The sequence below is a fragment of the Bactrocera oleae genome, chromosome 5 (genome assembly GCF_042242935.1).
Source record: "Bactrocera oleae isolate idBacOlea1 chromosome 5, idBacOlea1, whole genome shotgun sequence".
Taxonomy (NCBI): Eukaryota; Metazoa; Arthropoda; class Insecta; order Diptera; family Tephritidae; genus Bactrocera; species Bactrocera oleae.
In genome coordinates this window covers 32,223,310-32,241,986 of record NC_091539.1, presented here as the reverse complement: position 1 = coordinate 32,241,986, position 18,677 = coordinate 32,223,310, and the positions used below count along the sequence as shown (strand labels likewise).

At 34.3% G+C, this 18,677-nt stretch overlaps 1 protein-coding gene across 1 annotated transcript in view; it reads right to left on the bottom strand.

The window, feature by feature from the left end:
• The window catches only part of LOC106621049 (uncharacterized), a 105,551-nt gene extending 87,304 nt beyond the window's left edge, over positions 1-18,247 (bottom strand). Inside the window, exons 1-2 of the mRNA XM_036371855.2 lie at positions 18,198-18,247; positions 15,001-15,610 (exon numbers count right to left, since the gene is read on the bottom strand). Of these exons, the coding sequence (XP_036227748.2) occupies positions 15,001-15,430 (430 nt within the window). The 5' untranslated portion in view covers positions 15,431-15,610; positions 18,198-18,247. The remainder of the gene's footprint in view (positions 1-15,000; positions 15,611-18,197) is intronic.
• Between the last annotated feature and the right edge of the window lie 430 nt (positions 18,248-18,677).

The window sequence follows — 18,677 nt, the reverse complement described above, 5'->3', positions numbered from 1 at the left end:
AAGCTATAAAAGGATATTCAACAAAAAAGGTCGAAATGGAATAAATAGGAAATGTCTGCGGTAAACCCAGTAGCTTTTAAACACTAACTATGTGAATGTATATGTAGGTATGTACAAAGCAATTGCTCTATGATGAAAAAATTGAAACCGGTCAAACACTCCATTACAAAGGAGTGACTGTCTCCATTTTGGAATAAAATTCCCGAGAATGACGTGCTGATATGATCTTATATTGCTATTCTCGAAAAGCTTCGATTGTGGACTTAGGGCAAAATTTTTAATGTCACCGCATGAATGGTTATCGGTCAATGCCTAGTCAGACAGCCCTTGAAAAACACGCATCTTACTAAACCTCTTATTAGGGCTCTTATTCATATTCTTTATATCCTTGTTACAGTTTGAAAATTGTCGACGTTGGATTACAGCCTGGCCTACTTTATAGATAACGCAATATTATATTCCCACCGCACTTTACAGTAAGTAGGTTCGATTACTGGTTGGCTGTCACGTCATATATAGACCATCTTTTGTAATGCCAGAAGGAGGTTCAGTTTAATTTTAGTTGAAAAACTCGTCATACAGCGAAGTTTAAGATAGACTAAATATATAGTTTGATCCTTTGAACTGCGAAGCCCCTTGATATCTAAGACGAGTTCTAGATAAGTTCGTTACTAATGCCCATCCGGCTCACATGTCTGCCATCAACGGTCCTACAGTCTGTATATGCAGTCGCTTTCCGGCAGCCATCACAACTTCTGACTCCATGCTTCTCAGGACATTCTCTGACGTAATATTATGTGAGGTTAATGCCATAATTGACGTTGGCATGTATATATTAATGTTCTCTATGTAATTTGAGTTTTCCTAACTTAAAAGACTTCGGCCTGGAAGATACTGCAGTATTCCGGAAGCTTGAAGGGTCTCCTGAGATCCATTTCCTTGCAATAGATTCCGGCGCCCACTCCTTAAGACATTTCTGATCCGTCCGTAGAAAAGTTTGCTCTTGCCGCCAATCTCGCAACTGATTTCGCTGCAAAGTTTTCCACTGCATTGCGAGTAGTGGTTTGCTGTCAAAAATTACTATCAAGTATGCTCCTTAATTGTTAGTTTAGCCCCGTAAAACCAATTTTGATATGAGAATAGAACATATGTATGTAATACACATAATATCTTCAACATTTAACTAAAATTTTTCAAAACGCATAATAACTACAATATTTAAACTCCAGTTACCGAATATGATAATATCAGTGACTATATACCAAAGATTAGTCAAAATTTACGATAACTCAGTGAAATGAAGTGGACATTTTTTCCTTATAAAAATTGGGCCTCGTTCTGAAAATGGATAAAATCGTTCCAGCGATTCCCATAGTCCCAATATACAATATCTAATATAACAATTTTCAAATTTCGATTGACTTTAAGCTGCATACATATATCGGATCATATGTAAGTTACCAGAATAATTATCTTCATCTACTTCAAATATGGTATAAGAATCAATAAATGCTTGTATTACTGGAGCAAAGTTATGCCAATTTAGTATTTCCGTTCAGGAACTGTTAAACAATTCTCAGTGAATACACATATAATTGTCATTTTTATACTCTTGCTACATGTTGCTACAGACTATTTTAGTTTTGTTCACCTAACGGTTGTTTTTATCACCTAAAACTAATCGAGTTAGATATAGGAATATATATATATAGGTATATATAAATGATCAGGATGACGAGTTGAAATCCGGCTGACTGTCTATCCGGCCGTCCGTCCGTCTGTGCGAAATGTAACTTTAGTAAAAATTGCGTTATATTGATGACACTTCGTAAATATGTTCTTAGCACCATAAGAATGATAGTATTATAGATGGGCGTAATCGGAATACTGACGCGCCCACAAAACGCCATTAATCGAAAATCAATAAATTGACATAATTAAGCTCCCTAACAAGATAAAAGACTGCTATTTGGTACAACGAATCGCATTAGAAAGGGGCATCTGCAGTTAAACAAAATTTTTTTAAAGTGGTCGTGGGCCCTTTATCAAGTTTTAATGTGCATATCTCCTAAACCACTAAAGTTATAATAACTAAATTCACTGGTGGAAAATGGGTGAAATAGGGTAACAAGCCCGCCCACTTCCCATATAACGGTACTGTTAAAAAATACTAAAAGCACGATAAATCAAGCACTAAACACGACAAAGACATTAAATTTTATCTCTGGGATGATATGAGATGAATTTATAGGCACCGCCCACTTGTAGGTGAAAACCCATATCTTGGGATCTGCTTAACCGATTTCAACCAAATTCGGTGCATAACGTTCTTTTCATATTTCTATGTTATAGTATGAAATCGGACTACAACCACGCCTATTTCCCTAATAACACCATTTTCAATTCCATCTGATTCTTTCACTTTCCACTATGCATATCAAACAACAATGATTATATCGGGGTAAAACTTTGCATGAATAATACGTTTAAAGTATGCCACCATGTGACCAAAAATTGAATAAATCGAACCAAAACTGTTCAAGCCCCTAAGCACTAAATATGTGGACCCCAGTGCCTATAGTTCTACCGAAAATATCAGTCAATCTACAAAGAAATCTCAAACGAAATACCATTTGACTTTGCGAGAGTATATAATGTTCGGTTACATCCGAACTTAGCCCTTCCTTACTTGTTAAATATAATTTTAGCTGACGGGAAGTAAAATATAGCAACAAAACTAAGTGAGCCTATGGCCTATAATCTAAAATAAAATTAATAAAATACCAAATTTAATTGTAATTCATTCAGGATTTTGCCGTATAATTAATGTTGAATTCTTTCGCAAAATTTTTATATAAAGTTTTGCCAACACCTGAAGGTATTTAGCCGGCTTTTATCCTTGCAAGTAGCAAGAGTATAAAATGTCCGGTTACAACCGAACTTAGCCTATTCTTACTTATTTAATTATGTTTTCTAATCTAACCGTTTTTAGTTTAACACACTTTTTTGACTTATGCCATCTGTTTGTTCGATTCGACACTCACCAAATTTGGGTCCAAAGGAACACAACTAAGATATCATAAAAACAGGCGTTGTAGTAAGGAAATACTTTATGGGTTAATGCTTTGTATTTTTCTATAAATAACATAAACCTAAGGACATGGTAATAGCTCCATAAACTCGGATTAGAACATGCACTTTAACCACAGTAATAATTTTATTGCGTCACAATCTCATGCATCGTGGACTCAGTAAAATTTTCCATTTTTTTTGCTCATTTTCCATTTATTTAGCAATTTCAAGCTTTATTTTGTTAAGGAATGGCAGAGCGCGCAAAATTCAACGCTCATCAAAATTTATTTCCCCCTTTGTGGTTAACCACCATTGTTGCACTGTTGCATTGTTGTATGCGAAAATTGCGGAAATAACAATGTCGTCGTCATGTGACATTCGTGCAATACTTGCCACAACTAACACCAACTGCAGGCAATGCGACTGCTTGAAAGAGGCACAATCTGCAATTATAATAGCGACGGAGAGGGTTGGGGTTGTCGTGCAAACAATGAGTATGAGCTTCAGACTGAATTGCGAGTGGTGGCAGTGCTTCAGCAGCACACTTTCAAAACTGACAAGCAACCAGCTGCAAAGTAGCAGCACAGTGACACTGCCGTTGGCAAAAAGTGGTTTGTTACACTTGTAGTAGTCGTGGTTGTGGCGACACCGACCAGCGATGATTGCGGTGCAGTGCTTGATGCTTACGTTGTTCGGTAATGATGTCGGTGCTTACGTATAACTTTGCGCTCCGCTTTTCGTTTGCTGCTCTTACTGTTGTTATTATTGTGTTCTTATTGCTTTTCTCGCTCTGCCCATTGCGATATTACATTTTTATATGGCAATTTTTGGAGCGCATGCTTACACACACATATGCACCTTGCCGATTGCCATGGAACTTTTTGTATTCATACATAGTATACTCGTATGTTATTCCGCTCCTCATACGCCCTGTTGAACTAATGCCTTCTGCCTTCTACCATTAGTCTGCGGCACTTATCGCATGCCTCGCGGACGCGGCGACTAAAGTGTGGAATAAAATCTACCATGCATATGTCTGTAGTTGTGTGCAAGTGTATATGTTCTCATGCTGACTCTGCTCTTGCCGCTTTGAAGTTTTTGTTCGAAATATTGTTTGGCGCAACTAGAGCGCAACCTTAAAGAATGCCGAGCAAACGCTCCAAGAAACTATGTCTGCCATACGTTCACTAACTGCTTTAAAATTTAAACAAAGTTTATTATTTAAGAAGGTTTGTAACATAAATCAAAAAATCATGAAGCCATAAAATTTTAAAGTCTTTTAGATGCCAAATCGGCAGTTGGAATATCGCAAGATCGAGGAAATCTTGAGTAGTCACTAGAAATTGCATTACTTTCAGAATCAGAGAAGTTTCCAAACAGTTGCGATCGTGACGAAATTCCAAAAGAGATATATGTATGTACTTAGCTCACTTCAAAGCAAACAATCATTAAAACCACTTAAAACAGAATCGAATTATTAATTGCTTCCATTCTTTGCAAGACCTTCGAAACTTGTAATTTTTTGACAAATCGAAATATTTAACGAAACCACTGAAATCGACTTGAACTCAAAAACATCCACCTAACACATCGAACTTTAACAGACACTCTTTTGACCAGCTTCTATTTCTAAAGGGGCTATTAATATTAATTTTTAGCTAAATTTCAAAATTCAATAACCATTCCCAAAAAAAAAAACCATTTTATACCCTTATAAATATCTTGCTTATTGAACAAGTTAAACCGCCAATAGCAATTCCATTTGAGACTGGAAATTCCTATGATTATACCGGTCTAAAATGGTTTTGTTGTCCTAAAGATATATGTATATATAATTTACAATATAAGAATTGTTCTCGTTTATTTTGAACTCTTTGTTTTCATTTTACGTTATAAAAATCAGAAAACATGAAATAAAATAACAGATATATTTATATTGTCAGCTTTATTTTGAAAAATAAGGATACATCGAAGTAAACAGAGAGACAGTGTCGAAAACTTATGTCATATGTCTTTTATGAGAGTTTCTTTTAGAATTTTCCAATTGACAATCTCTTTTTAGGAAGCAACAGTAATCAAGCAAGCAAAATGTGACGATGCCTTTCTTCATCACTTTAAGATCCTGGTGGCCCGCTCTCCTTGTTCATCACTACAATTCCCTAAATTATTTAAAAATTTATCCATATGATTGCGGAGTCTAACTTGATACTCATATTTGCACCTACATTCTGAAAGTTTGTCAGCATATTTTACACAATTTGTTTATAATTTGATGTTATATGGTTACGTAGAAAATTTTAGACTATTAACACGAAAATTTTCCAAGATTTATTTTCCAGAATTGTCATAACTTTGATATAATCTATATCTTTCAGTAATTGCTGGTTTCCCGGTATTTATGCCGCCCACTAAAGGATATTTTCTTTATATATCTGTATATTGTATAATATCTTAAAACACAATGAAGCAATTACTTTGCTATACGAGTACATACATACATATACGAGTATATACTCTTTAAATTGGTGGCGTTTCTTCATGCTTGTGTACAATGTCATAAAAATAAATACATATGTATGTCAGAATCATGTATGTATATTAGGGTGGAGCGAAAAAAAAAATTTTTTTGCTTAGCCAAAATCTGTAGATTATAAGAAAAGAAAATTTTGGGACAAAAAAAATTTTTTTTAACATCTAGAGGCGGCGCTGAGTTTAAAGTAAATTTTCGAGTTGAAATTTTGATTTTCTAAAAAATTTTTTGAGAAGTGTTCTAGAAGAGAGTCCTCTTTCATTATTGGAGTTTTAAAAAAAGTCTTAAGCGACAACATGCTTTCCTTAAGCGTTAAAATAAATTTGAGTCAAAAACCGTCACATTCGGTAATTTTCATTATATAAATGTAAAGAGTTTAAACCAAAAATAATTTTTTCTTGTCCAAAAAAAATTTTTACTTGAAATTTACTTTAAAACTGAGTGCGCCGCCTCTAGATGTTAAAAAAAAAATTTTTTGTCCAAAAATTTCCATTTTTTATAATCTACAGATTCTATCCCCAGGCTAAGCAAAACAATATAAAAAAAATTCGCTCCACCCTAATGTATATACATATATATTTGTATGTATATATGAATGTGGTAATGTAGTCTTTAACGACTTAAGCCAGCAATGGCATTTTGCACTCTATTATGGTGTCATAAGGCCTTTAAATAAGCTAAATACATACATATTTACATACACTCACACAAAGAAAGTTGGTTAAACGTGCATTATCTCCGCCTATTCACACTTCTTCCGCACTTTGGGTATCGAAGTAGACGAAGTTGAGTGACTGTATTTGCAGATGTATACGTGTCTGTACGTTTGTATGTATATGAGTGTATCTGAGTATTCGTTTTTCTTGACCGGTCTTGCTTTTGTTAGCTTGACATACTTTCACCTCATTTTATTTCATTTTATTTTCGTAGACGTCCTTGTTATAACGGTGAGTGCGCGTGTCTTATGTAACTATATATACATAGATATATACGAACTATAGCTTAATGTTGCTCAAACAGTCGCACACCTACTCAAGTATATGCAAATACAAGCAAACATTCCCTATAGGTGAGTGAGTTTGTATGTCTTGCATCAACTTCCAGAAGCCAAGGCAGCAAACCGTGCTCTTAGCAATTTCGTAATTCAATTATTTGTTTAATTGGGTCGATTGAAATTAATTTAATTAAAACTGAGTTTAAAAAAACGTAGAAAAACAACCACAATTAATTTGATAATATGTGGTTAGAAATTTGTATTTGGTCTCTCTGTAAGGCGAATGCGCCATAGGAAGTATACAGTAATCCAATTGCGGCGCATTTTATTAACATTGAATTCTTCTCTAACTTTTGTTATGTTATAAAAAATTTAGTGTTTTTTTATACTCTCGCAACATGTTGCACAGAAATATATTTTTATACTCTGCAATGACTAAAGGGGGAATTCTAGTCTAGACATTTGAAATAATTCGATAGCTTAGCTTTTTCAAAATATCTTCCAAAAAGTATTTTTTAAAATTCAAATTATTTTTGAAGATATAGCCATTTTAGTTTCGTGGCAACTGAACCAGTCAGGCTCAAGGTAGCAAGAATTCAACGGTTTGAGATTCGAGCCTCAGATACTTCAAAAGAAGAAAGAATTGCTCGTCATAAGGAGAGAAATCCTGAAATCAATCAATATGAGAGAATATAAAGGAAGACCCAATGTATGAAGCTGTGATGGCTGATTAAGTTAGGAAAAAGTAAGTTATACGTACTATTCTATCAGTAAAGCTGTCAGAAATTTAATGTAAAACTTTCAACGCTTTTTTCTCGAAACTACTTTTTTTTAAGCAGTTGCCACAATATCTCAAGTTCTAATCAGCTGATTTACTCAAGATATATCAAGAATATTATTAAAATATCTCTCTATCACATAAAGCAACAAAAAATTAAAAAATTGAGAATTGTAATAGTTAAAATAACGATAACGTTAAAAAATTTGTGAAAAATTATATATAAACAAATCAATAGTAAAAATATCAACTGCTTTTCTTTTATCAATTGTAGAAACACGCTCGAAATTCAGGTTTGCCATTTCATTATGAACAGACTTACTCCAGAACAACGTTTGAAAATCGTGTAACTTTGTTACTAAAATAATGGTTTCGTTCGCGCTATGCTATTTTTTTAGTTTTTATTCAGCGAAGAAGCTCACTTTTAGTTGAATGGGTACGTAACTAAACAAAATTGTCACATTTGTAGTTCATAATCCATTGCTGAGACTCCGTAATATTCTCAAAAAGTAACTGTTTGTTGTGTCCTATGGGTAATGGGAATCATTGGTCCATATTTCTTTAAAAATTAAGCAACATTGTGTTACAGTCAATGAACTGTAGAGTTATTATTAATGACTTTTTTGTGCCTGATATGGAGGATGTTGATGTGAACGACCTTTGGTTCCAACAAGACAGCGCTACAGCTATACAGCTGACGAAACAATCAATTTATTGAAGAACACTTTTGGTGAGCGCATTATCCTCATCCGTCGGGGGCCAAGATGAACGTTTTAACACCGATTGACTATTTTTGTGGTGCTATGTGAAGTGGCTTGTTTACGCAGATAAAACAGAGCCGATTGATGCCGTGTTATTGCTGACTTAAGGTCCCAATTGCTGCAAAAAGTGGTCAAACAATTGTGGTCTCAGCTGGAATTTTTTCGAACCAACCGCGGCTGTCACTCCGCCTTAAATAATTTTTAAAACATAAGGGCAAATCCGTATCTTTACAATTAAGATAAATTCTTGGTCATAGCATTAAATTATATGCGTTTTATTTCTTCTTGAAAACCACTTGTCGAAAAAAGCAACCTTTATTAAAAATAGGTATTGTGCCAACAATACGTCGTTATTATTTTTCCCCTATTTTAGCATGGAAACAAATTTGGTACAGAGGTTCTTAGTACAAATGGACAAAATCGGACTATGTATTTCATTAATTTTCCATGTGACTCCATTTTAAATTTTGTCATTTACATACTTCATTTACATTTACATAATTCAATAAAGTACTTTAATAATCGGCGATTCATTTCGAAAAATTTTGGGTTCCTTTGATCCCGTAGCTGATCTCCTGGATGTCCTCCGAAAAAGGTGTCTCGCGATGAAGAAGCTTTTTCTGCTTAAAAATTATTTCAAATCCCAAAACTCATATTCATATTTCTATAGATAAATACAGGTAATGATGGAAGCGCTCATCAAAATTTTCATTTTTGACAAACTGGGCCGTTCTTAAAAAAGTCGCTTTTTGTCAAAAAATTTACTCTTCAGAAGGGCTTAAAAATCGAAATTATTTTTAAAAATCTTATTCCTTCGATTATTACCTCACAAAAATATATGAAAAGTCGATCATTACAGCTGTTACGGACTCTGAAAACAGCATTTCGACAAAAAGGCATTTAAAGTTTTGGGAGCCGGTTAGACTTAATTAAAAAATTCTTAGAAATACGCTCATATCTTCGAAACTATTTGCCGGATGAACTTCAAAATTTCGGAAACTATTCTCAAATATACTTATATACAAGTGATATAAATGCAAAAACAAAAATCGATTGGGTTTTTGGCTATACTATGATTTGCTGCAGAAAATGGTGAAAGAACTCAGCAAATGCATTACCTTAGCCCAATATACTAAATGTAAATGTAAAGATTTTCGTTATTCTAGTCTAGTTGACTTAATACTAAATAAATACAGCAAATTATGAGTTATCCTTCTAAAATTTGGTGCTTCCTTTCTTCTGATTGATTGTAATCGATTCACAATTTCGTTTAGTACAATTGTTAAATTATGCGAATTTGCCAAAATTTTTTTAGTAAGAGTTTGCCGACACCTGCGAATATTTGCAGGCCTTTTGAGTATTTTTTGTGCGTCTGCACCCGAATTTAGCCCCACTTAATAACTTAAACACAATACGGGCGACAACGAATATTCGTCGTACTAGGCGACACCGTCGGTGTTTAGAACACACGATTGAATATGAAGATTAACACAATACATGACTGCGGCGAATTTCGTCCACCATGACGATTTTTGAGATAGAGCTATTTCTAATTTGATCGCCGACCGCGGCAAAAACGGCACCATCATATCAAAGAAAGGAAAAAACCGTAAGAAATAAAAAAAAAAATTCAAAAAAATGTCTGCGTTGGCAATAATAAGATTGCTTATGTTTGGTTTCGTCATTTATTGTGATATTTTTGAATGCGGAATACACACGACGGAAATCGTCCGCATTGTGTTTTACACGGCGGCAACACTCGGCGAAAATTCCTCCGACGGCGTCGCCGAGTACGACGAATAAGTTGTGTATATATGTCAAAAAGAATGTATAAAGTAATAAATAAATAAACTATACTATATCACTAAGTAAATACGTAAACAAATATATGAGTAGGCAAATACCAGCTTAGAACGCGTTGAGAGTAACGTAAATATTAACATATTTAAATAAAATGTTATTATTATATTCAAACTAAATGTATATACAGAAGTATGTACATATAGTATGCACAGTAACAAATTGTGCTGGTGAGATTGAAATGTATACTTTCATACACTACTAGATATACTTCAAAAGTTTATCATAAAATTTTGGCTTAATCACCCTTAGAACATATAGACTCATTTGTCTTTATAATTTGTTATTATTATTTATACAGTTCATTAACGAAAATAAAGAAAACGAAAGCAATTTCTTAGAAATTCTCAAAGAATGGCAATCTTTTTCGAACTCACGAGTTCTATCGGATAACATAGCTTTGCCAGTCGCGATGGGAATGATTTTCACTAAATATAAACAAAGCCACTTCAGTTAAGGTAAGTCAACGAAGACTTATAATGGTATAGCTTTTCAGTGGCAAAATGATGAGTCTGTGTCTAGTAACAGATGGTGTCAACTTTACAAACATTTCTCTAGTTAAATAAATATGCTACCTGTATGTGTATGTATTAACAAGTGTTAGACAAAACTACATAGCACTAAAAACGAACAACAACAAACTAAATATGTGATGTGAAAAGTAAACACATCAGTTTGCGTAAATAAATGGTGAGTGATAGTGGTGAATATTAGACGTATGTAAATGGAGTGACGCACAGTGTTTATCTTCCATACATGGTAATTGGTTGACAAGAACACAGTAAGGAATCGACTTTAATAAAAATTAAAATCTAATTTAATTTGAGAACGCTCGATGCTTTTGATTTTATTTTACTTAAATTTAAGCTAAATAAATAGTTAAAACAAGTCGATTCTCAATCTGTGTTCATTAAAGGATATCCCCGTTTAAATAATAAGCGTGTTATGTTGTTATGTATATCTACACACATACTTTTTTCGATGTTGACTTTAAAGTATAATAATAATTATATACATATATATGTTTATATATATTTATATATACCTTTGCTATACCTATAGATACAACATTAAATATTATGTGGTCAAAATAGATTTTTATCTTAAAAGTTTTTTTAACAATGTACAAATATTAACAGTTTTTTCGTTTCTTTCTTGAAACTGCATATAAGTGCAAGTCAACTAAAAATAAAAATATTAATGGCTTTTTGTTTATTACCATAAAAATTAAAAACCCCGAAAAGCAGATGAAGAAAAAATAACTATGATGGGGTTATATTTGCATGTCCTAAGAAAATATACCATAGTAATCTTTTTTATATATTTTGTATACCATCAAGAAGCAGAGGTTTCAGTAAACATAACGCCTACTGACTTTTTCAAAAAAGAAAGACTTTTTTTTTGGTAGAAGATAAAAATAAAAAACTTGGATATGTGAATTTTCCACATTAATTTTGAGGTTATATGAGAAAGGTGTATTTACAAAGATTATAGAGCTTTTCATTACCTACAACTTAGCTATATTACCTACAACTTAGCGATAGGACTCGTAATTTTGCCAGTTAAAAAATTTTAACGGGTAAAAATTCAGCCACGCTCCTCCCCTTTCTCTTCCCAACCTCAGATTGCTCGTAAATTTCGTTTATATTTTCTTATTCGATCTTTGTTTAAATTTTATTTGCTTTTAAAATTTTCTACCCTGGTATATACAGTATTAGTCGAAATTTTTTTGCTATGAGTTCCCTAATGAGTTTTTATCTAAGCGATGTAATTTGGGCGAATTTTCCGCATGTCGAACTAATGTTTCTCTATCGAATTGGTTCATTTCTGTAGCTTTCAAGCCACATATTATTTTAAGGAGCAAATTTGAACGAACTCTTAACACTATATGAAATCCTTTTCAAAGTTTTTAATTAAGTTCTTAAAACTGACAATACAGTTTTAGAGTATGTGTACTAAACGAAACACTGTGTGATGGCGAATTTTGATGTTTAGCCAGTCTGCTGAAGGTGTTTGTACAAGCCAGCATGTGGAGATGTTGCAACAATGCACTCAAAATAAGTGTTGAGGCCACCGATGACACCGAATTCGTGTTTGGTTAAGCTTTTATTTTCCCTAAACGTGCATACACATCCGTATGCTTTTAGTTGAGTTTGATTTGATGTTTTTTGCATTTTGCGGTCACTGTGACACGGCGCTAATCTATCGCAGTCCAAATACTCGTATATCCTTACATATACCCTAGAGATTACTTACATGAATTATTTACAATTTTCGATTTAATGATGTTTGTGATGACGTAGTGCAATAAAGCCTAAATCTAAGCTTTATTCGCACCTAAGCAAGTGTTTTCAATTTTTTTCGATGAGATTTAGGTATAAGCCTGCTGTGTATTAGTGCTTCAAAATTTACATCTTTCGACTAAAAGGAAACCAAATTATACTAATTAGAATATCACAGCCACATTCCAAATTGCGAATATCTCTGTTTAAGTATACCTTCTTATATATAAGTATGTGCAGATATAATTGATTTGATTTGAACGCGCAAGTTGCGTATACGCTCTGTTGGCCCCACAATTGCCATTATCATCACCGCATTTGTTTTGAAATTGCAATGTGGTGAGGTTTTTATATGCATCCAGTAGCTTGCGCTGAAATTGAATTAGCAGTTGTCAATATGCAAATTGAGTGGCGATAGTTTCAGGTCGCAGTCAGATCGCAAATAATACCCGCATTGCAGTTACAGAAACACAATGTACATGCTCGTTTTGTTAGTACGAGTGGGTGAATGAGATAGCCATTTTCACGCCACTTTACGTTGCCCCGAGCTAATTTGAATAAGCATTCCTTATGCGGATGAAATCACAAATTCTATGTGCGGAGTGATTTGTGGCTTCAACTTTTAATGATTCAAAAGCATTAAAGAATAAAAGCAAAAATAATAAAAAACAATAAAAGCTAACATCGAAACAGCTTTATAAGCGGTGTTTCTATTGTACTGCACAGCGTAAAGGTATGCATCAAATTGTAGTCTCATAGTTCTGGTGAATCTTTAGACCATCATTAAATGCTAAATAATATTTATTTTTTTAACTTCCAACCGGGTTCACATAATTCGGGTAACAGATTGCAAAGGCAAAGCTGGAAATGAGCTCACAGCTAACATAGAACGTTTAGCTGGGGCTGTTTGGTCGATAGGGGTAAATTAATTTTGACAACTGCATTTTATACCATTAGCCCTGACTGAAAAGTACTAGTCCGCGCCAAGTAAAATTGTTACTGGGAGGATACAACCCAAGCAATTAATAAACTTCTCTCGCTGCATACTCAGGGACACATTTGCACAAAATGTGGACTTCTCTAGTGAAAGGAGTAAAGTCCTCGGTTAACCTTGATCCAGTGCAGCACAGGTTGCAGTACAAATTCCAATTACATTTTCTATACTGTCTAAAAACTGTTCCTTCTTAGGAAGTTATCCCAACACTTTCTTGAGTTTAATCGTCGATAAATAATGACGTCTTTCGTTTTTTGGCTGATGACTTTGTTGTTCAAAAATGCTACCATTTATTTTTTCTTCGGCTTCAATAGCTTTAACTCTTTCCATTTTATAAATGTCAGAGTATATTGTTCAGAATGCGGACCAACTGAAAAAATCTAACCTTTATTCAACCTGTCTGGGAAAAACTGTACATTCGAAACTATAGGACTAAGACCTTTATTTGTGCACTTGACATATAAACAGAATATTGACAATTTATCAAGATATTTATCAAGTCATAAGCTTCTTGTTATCTTGATAATATATAAAGCTTCAGAACTTAAGGGTTACGTGTGTGGTGAACAAAGTAACAGAAGCAAAACAGCTGATTTCTGATCGATTGGATTCTTCTACAACATAGAATTTTACATATATTTCAAGGTTTTTTGTTAATTTTTAGTTCAATAATATTGACAGCAAAGCTAAACATCATCGGACCAAGCACGACCTGGCGAAATGCGCGCCAGGCTCATTCAAAATCTAGCACTGGCAAACATTCGCCTCAACAATTGCCAGAGTAAAAATAGGAACACAGATATTTCATTTATAAAGGCACTGTCAAGAGCATTTCACATCTTTATAATTTGTTAAGAACACAGCTTCTTATTAATGGCACTTATATTATGTGATAAATTATCAATCTTGACAAATTAGCAAACTGTTGAACTTGTCAAGTGCACAGAATAGGGGCAGTTTTGGCACTTTATGGCTTTTCGTGTACTACCTTTTGCAGGCGTTTGCACTACCATTTCATTATTTTATTGCTAAATCGCTAATCAACGCCTTTTAAGCTTTCTGAAACAGCAAAATAAATGCAACAATACAATAGCGCTTTCGATGGGCGAACTTTCGAAGTAAAATATTACCATGACGACCACCCTATGTATCAGAAATAAAAAGCATGGCCCTCATGGTTACCGGCTGTTTTAAATAAAATGTGCCAACCTCTTTTCAAAGCGAGAGAATTGTCAACTGTACTGAATCTCCGTAGCAATAGCAGTTAGTCAACAAAAAACTTTACTTATTGCATAAATCTTAAAATGTATTCTTATGTTCTATTTTTTTTACTTTTTACTGTGCCAAATAAATTCATACGCTTGCCATAATAAATTCCTTTAAATCGGCGAACTTTGCAGCTCCAAAAGCTAACAAAGCCATTCAAAAATTTATAGCTACACCATAAATGCTCACATTTGTAAAACGAAAACGCGCCAAATATGCATACGTATATATTTTTGGCACTTTCTTTTCGCAACCTTGGGCAAAGTGTAAGTGTTCATAAGTGTGTACAAATTCTGGCGAATATGTAAAGCGAGGGAGTGTAAAATTTACTAAGAGTTTCACCAAAAATCCACTGAAAATGCAAGGTTTGCAACTACTGATTTGCTTGTGTATATGTGATATTGTTTGTATTTTGCTTGAACTCGTATATATGTAAACTTACATGGATTTGCATGAGACTCACCATTTACATAGGCAGCGAAGTCCACACCATCATCTCCGGCAACGATACTGCTGACACCGCCGACTCTGGACTCAATGGCACTGAGGTGACGGCTCGTAGCGCGGCTCCCGGAATCAGACTGTGTGGGTGAGTTTTTGTAGCTGCTACTGCTACCGTTATCGCCATGGCGCCTCAGCAGCAGGGCTGTGGGTACAAATGCGGATGGTAGGGGATCGGTGAGCGCCTTTGACGACACCAGTGTTGTTGATGTTGTCGCCTCGCCTGTAACATGAACGCTAGCTGTTGCAACACAGGCGACATGTTGGATTAATAAGGCAACCGCCACAAGATTAAACATCCATGTGCAGCTGCTGATGCTGTTGTTGCTCTTGCCACCGTTGGTGCACCGTCTGGTTTTGTTTGTGTTGTATTTGCAGTTTTTGTCGCACATTGTACATCTCAATGCTGTACAGAAGCGCTTCAAAAATGCGTTGGTGAAAATTAAAGGAAATAACGGTATAATGCTGGGAACAGTAACAATAACAAAAGCTTTTGTTTTTTCAATGGCAATTGTGGTTTATGCAGCAATAAGCTCCAACCTTGTTTTAGTGCTTAACTTATTTTGTGTTCACTATAAAAAAAATAAATAAAAATTAAAAAATTGCGTTAATTTCAACATTACAACGCTTTGGAGGATTCGAGCATGATTTCGCTGATTGCAAATATCGCGGTGCTCACATGTGTAAGTGCGTGGGAACATATATGTAACTCACTTTACAAAACACCTTCCATTGTTCAATGTTCATCAAGAGATGTTTTTAAATTAAAGCATGTCAAAACTTTGCATTAATTGAGCGCCTGAATAGGAAGTACCTACTCACTGTGCGCTTTTTCTATTGTAGTATCAACTGAAATGACATATATGTGTGTATGTATAAGAAGTTTACATGCTTACTGCATGTTTACTCAGCCAACTTTACTAATTTACGCGGTAAACATTGACACATCTTGCGTTGTCAGCGTTCTACCGTTTTGGATTAAGACCTTGCAGGTAATATTTTCATGTCAGAAAAACACCCGAAGACTAGATATAGTCCGAATAAAGCAGATGGCTTTTGGAAGATACCATACCACCGACTTTAGATTTTCCCTTGTATTAATATCTAGACTTTAAATACTAGTTACTTTCATTGAATCAAAAATTGTCTGTAGCTTTAGTTATTATGAAACAATATCAATTTTATATTCCAGATTCAGATGAAAATCAGACTGTCATACTTAATATATTTATTTTATCATTCGAAAATTTGTGGGCGCAGAAACTCATTATTTTTCCGATTGAGTGTCAGTTTGGATTTTGAATATCAAATACATTTCCCGGCGACGGTCCTTAGAGCAAGCCAAATACTTTTGAGTTTGATATGAGTTAATTACATATACCCTGTGATCAAAAAGTAGGTGAGGTGATAATCGTATCCACAAAGAATATTATTTGAGCGTTATAAATCGTCTGAAGAATCCACAATTATGGGCGAACAACTCTTGGTTCCTTCATGCATTTACGATAATGTACCATATTATATGTGTTGGGTCTTCCCGACTTTATTGCCAAAAACTCGACTCATATTGTTCGCCTGATTTTGCTCCGTGCGACTTTTGACTACTCAGAAAAGGCCAATACGGGAGCACCATTTGACACGATTGTGGAGATAAAAACCGATTCGAAGAATGTCTTATTCCGACTGTTTCGAGGACTGAAAAGAGCGTTGGCAAAAGTGCGGTTTATCGGACGGTTATTACTTTGAAGGACGATGAAATTGATTTGGAAGAATAAATAAAGAATTTACATTTTGTAAACAAATTCACTTTGCTTCTTGACCACAGTAGTATATATGTATGTATGCAGATTAAACATACTTTGCTTTAAGTATATGTACAAGTATATGTTTATAAATATAACCACATTTCAGTAACCCTTTTACAAAAATATGGCAAGCATTTTATAACTTTATATATACTTTCAAATATTATTCTATATATGTTAACTTCTAAATACAAATTTAGGTCCAATTACATGAATAGAGAAACACATAGTCGGTAGCATGAATACTCAGTTGTTGAAATTATATTTAACAAACATTTGCAGTTAATTTATTTGGCAGTCGAAATAATTTTTCCTTAAATGTACATATATGTATGTACATTTAATATATAAGGAATATTTTGAGATTCGACTCATTGTCACCACTGAAAAAATTTGGAACTACTTCATTGCTTAATCGTAACACCATAAAATAAATAACGGTGTTCAAATTGGTGTTGCTGTAAATCTGTTGTCGATTACACTACTGTTTTTGCAACTTTTCTAGCAACAAAACTTTAATTCAGTTGAGCATAGCTAACTTTTTCGCGCGCAATTTAATATACGCTACGCGTCTGTTGGTATGTCGCGCAATTTCCATGTGTTGCACACCCACGCTCCCCAGACGGTCGTTAGCACAGAGCTTGCAAACGCGTTTCCATTTTATTGGCCACGTAGACGAAGAGAAATGTACGCACAGATCAGGATAACACGGCATACAATTACATGCGTTACTGTTTCTGTGTTACTTGATTTTATCTCTTTTACCAGTGAAACAAGTATTTTTTTACAACGCTGCTTTGTTTGAAATTTCTTCCTATTACTTTAAACTGCTACAAATTTGGCGAAATTTCACTATTTTTTGCTTTCACTTTTCTTGAATTTAAGAACTGTATGCTGCACTCTTTGAGAGACGTCCTTTAGGGACTTAACGCCACTGCTTATGCCTTTTCAGCTTCTTTCGTTTCCGCTTTGTCTGTTTCGTTTCCTTAGTTAACTGCATTATAAAACCCCTGAGCGACTTCCCAGTGTCTTTGCAACCTCCCGCCTAGCCGACAATGGCGGAAGTATTTAAATTCAATTTATTTACGCATTTATTCTCACACCCATACCCACATGCGTTTTACACCCGGTGCACCGTTAAAGGTAAAGCAACAATTTATACACACTTGTATATATTTACATATACACACATGTAAGCTTAAACACAAACTTCTTCATATACAGCTCGCGTTATCCGAAACAATAAGTATAGGTACATCCAGACACCGTTGTATACATATGTAGGTATAAATAATGTATATTGGCGCGTATAAATTGATAAATGCAATTTATAAATTGACCATTCGAAGAATACCTAAGCAGCTTTCTCGGAATATTTATGATCTGCACGCCGGCACGTTTGGAAAATAACTGACTGAATTTATGTCCTCGTTCAGCCTAATAAGGACGAATGCAGTGTTGCTTTCGTAGTTCTTCGTTGTTCGTCATCGCTCGCTAAGCTCTTCTTCCTTGATAACGTACCTGCCTCTAAGCTTGTTGTTTGTTGCAAAATGTCAACAGAGAGCAAAAATACCGCCAAAAATTTCTGAATGAATTTCCAAAGCATGCGCAGTAGTGGTTAAATTCTGGTTGATGTGAACAATTATTTACAGCTTTACATATGGCTGCAGTCGCTAGCTGTTGCTCTAACAACATGCATTTATCGGGAAATTTTCAGATAATTTCTAAGAAATTCAATTATTTCATTGTTCACGTAATGTAAATTTATTTAAATCTGCTAAACATAACAATATAAATTCCCATATGAGTCAGTGTTTCTTTTGTTTAATTTTAC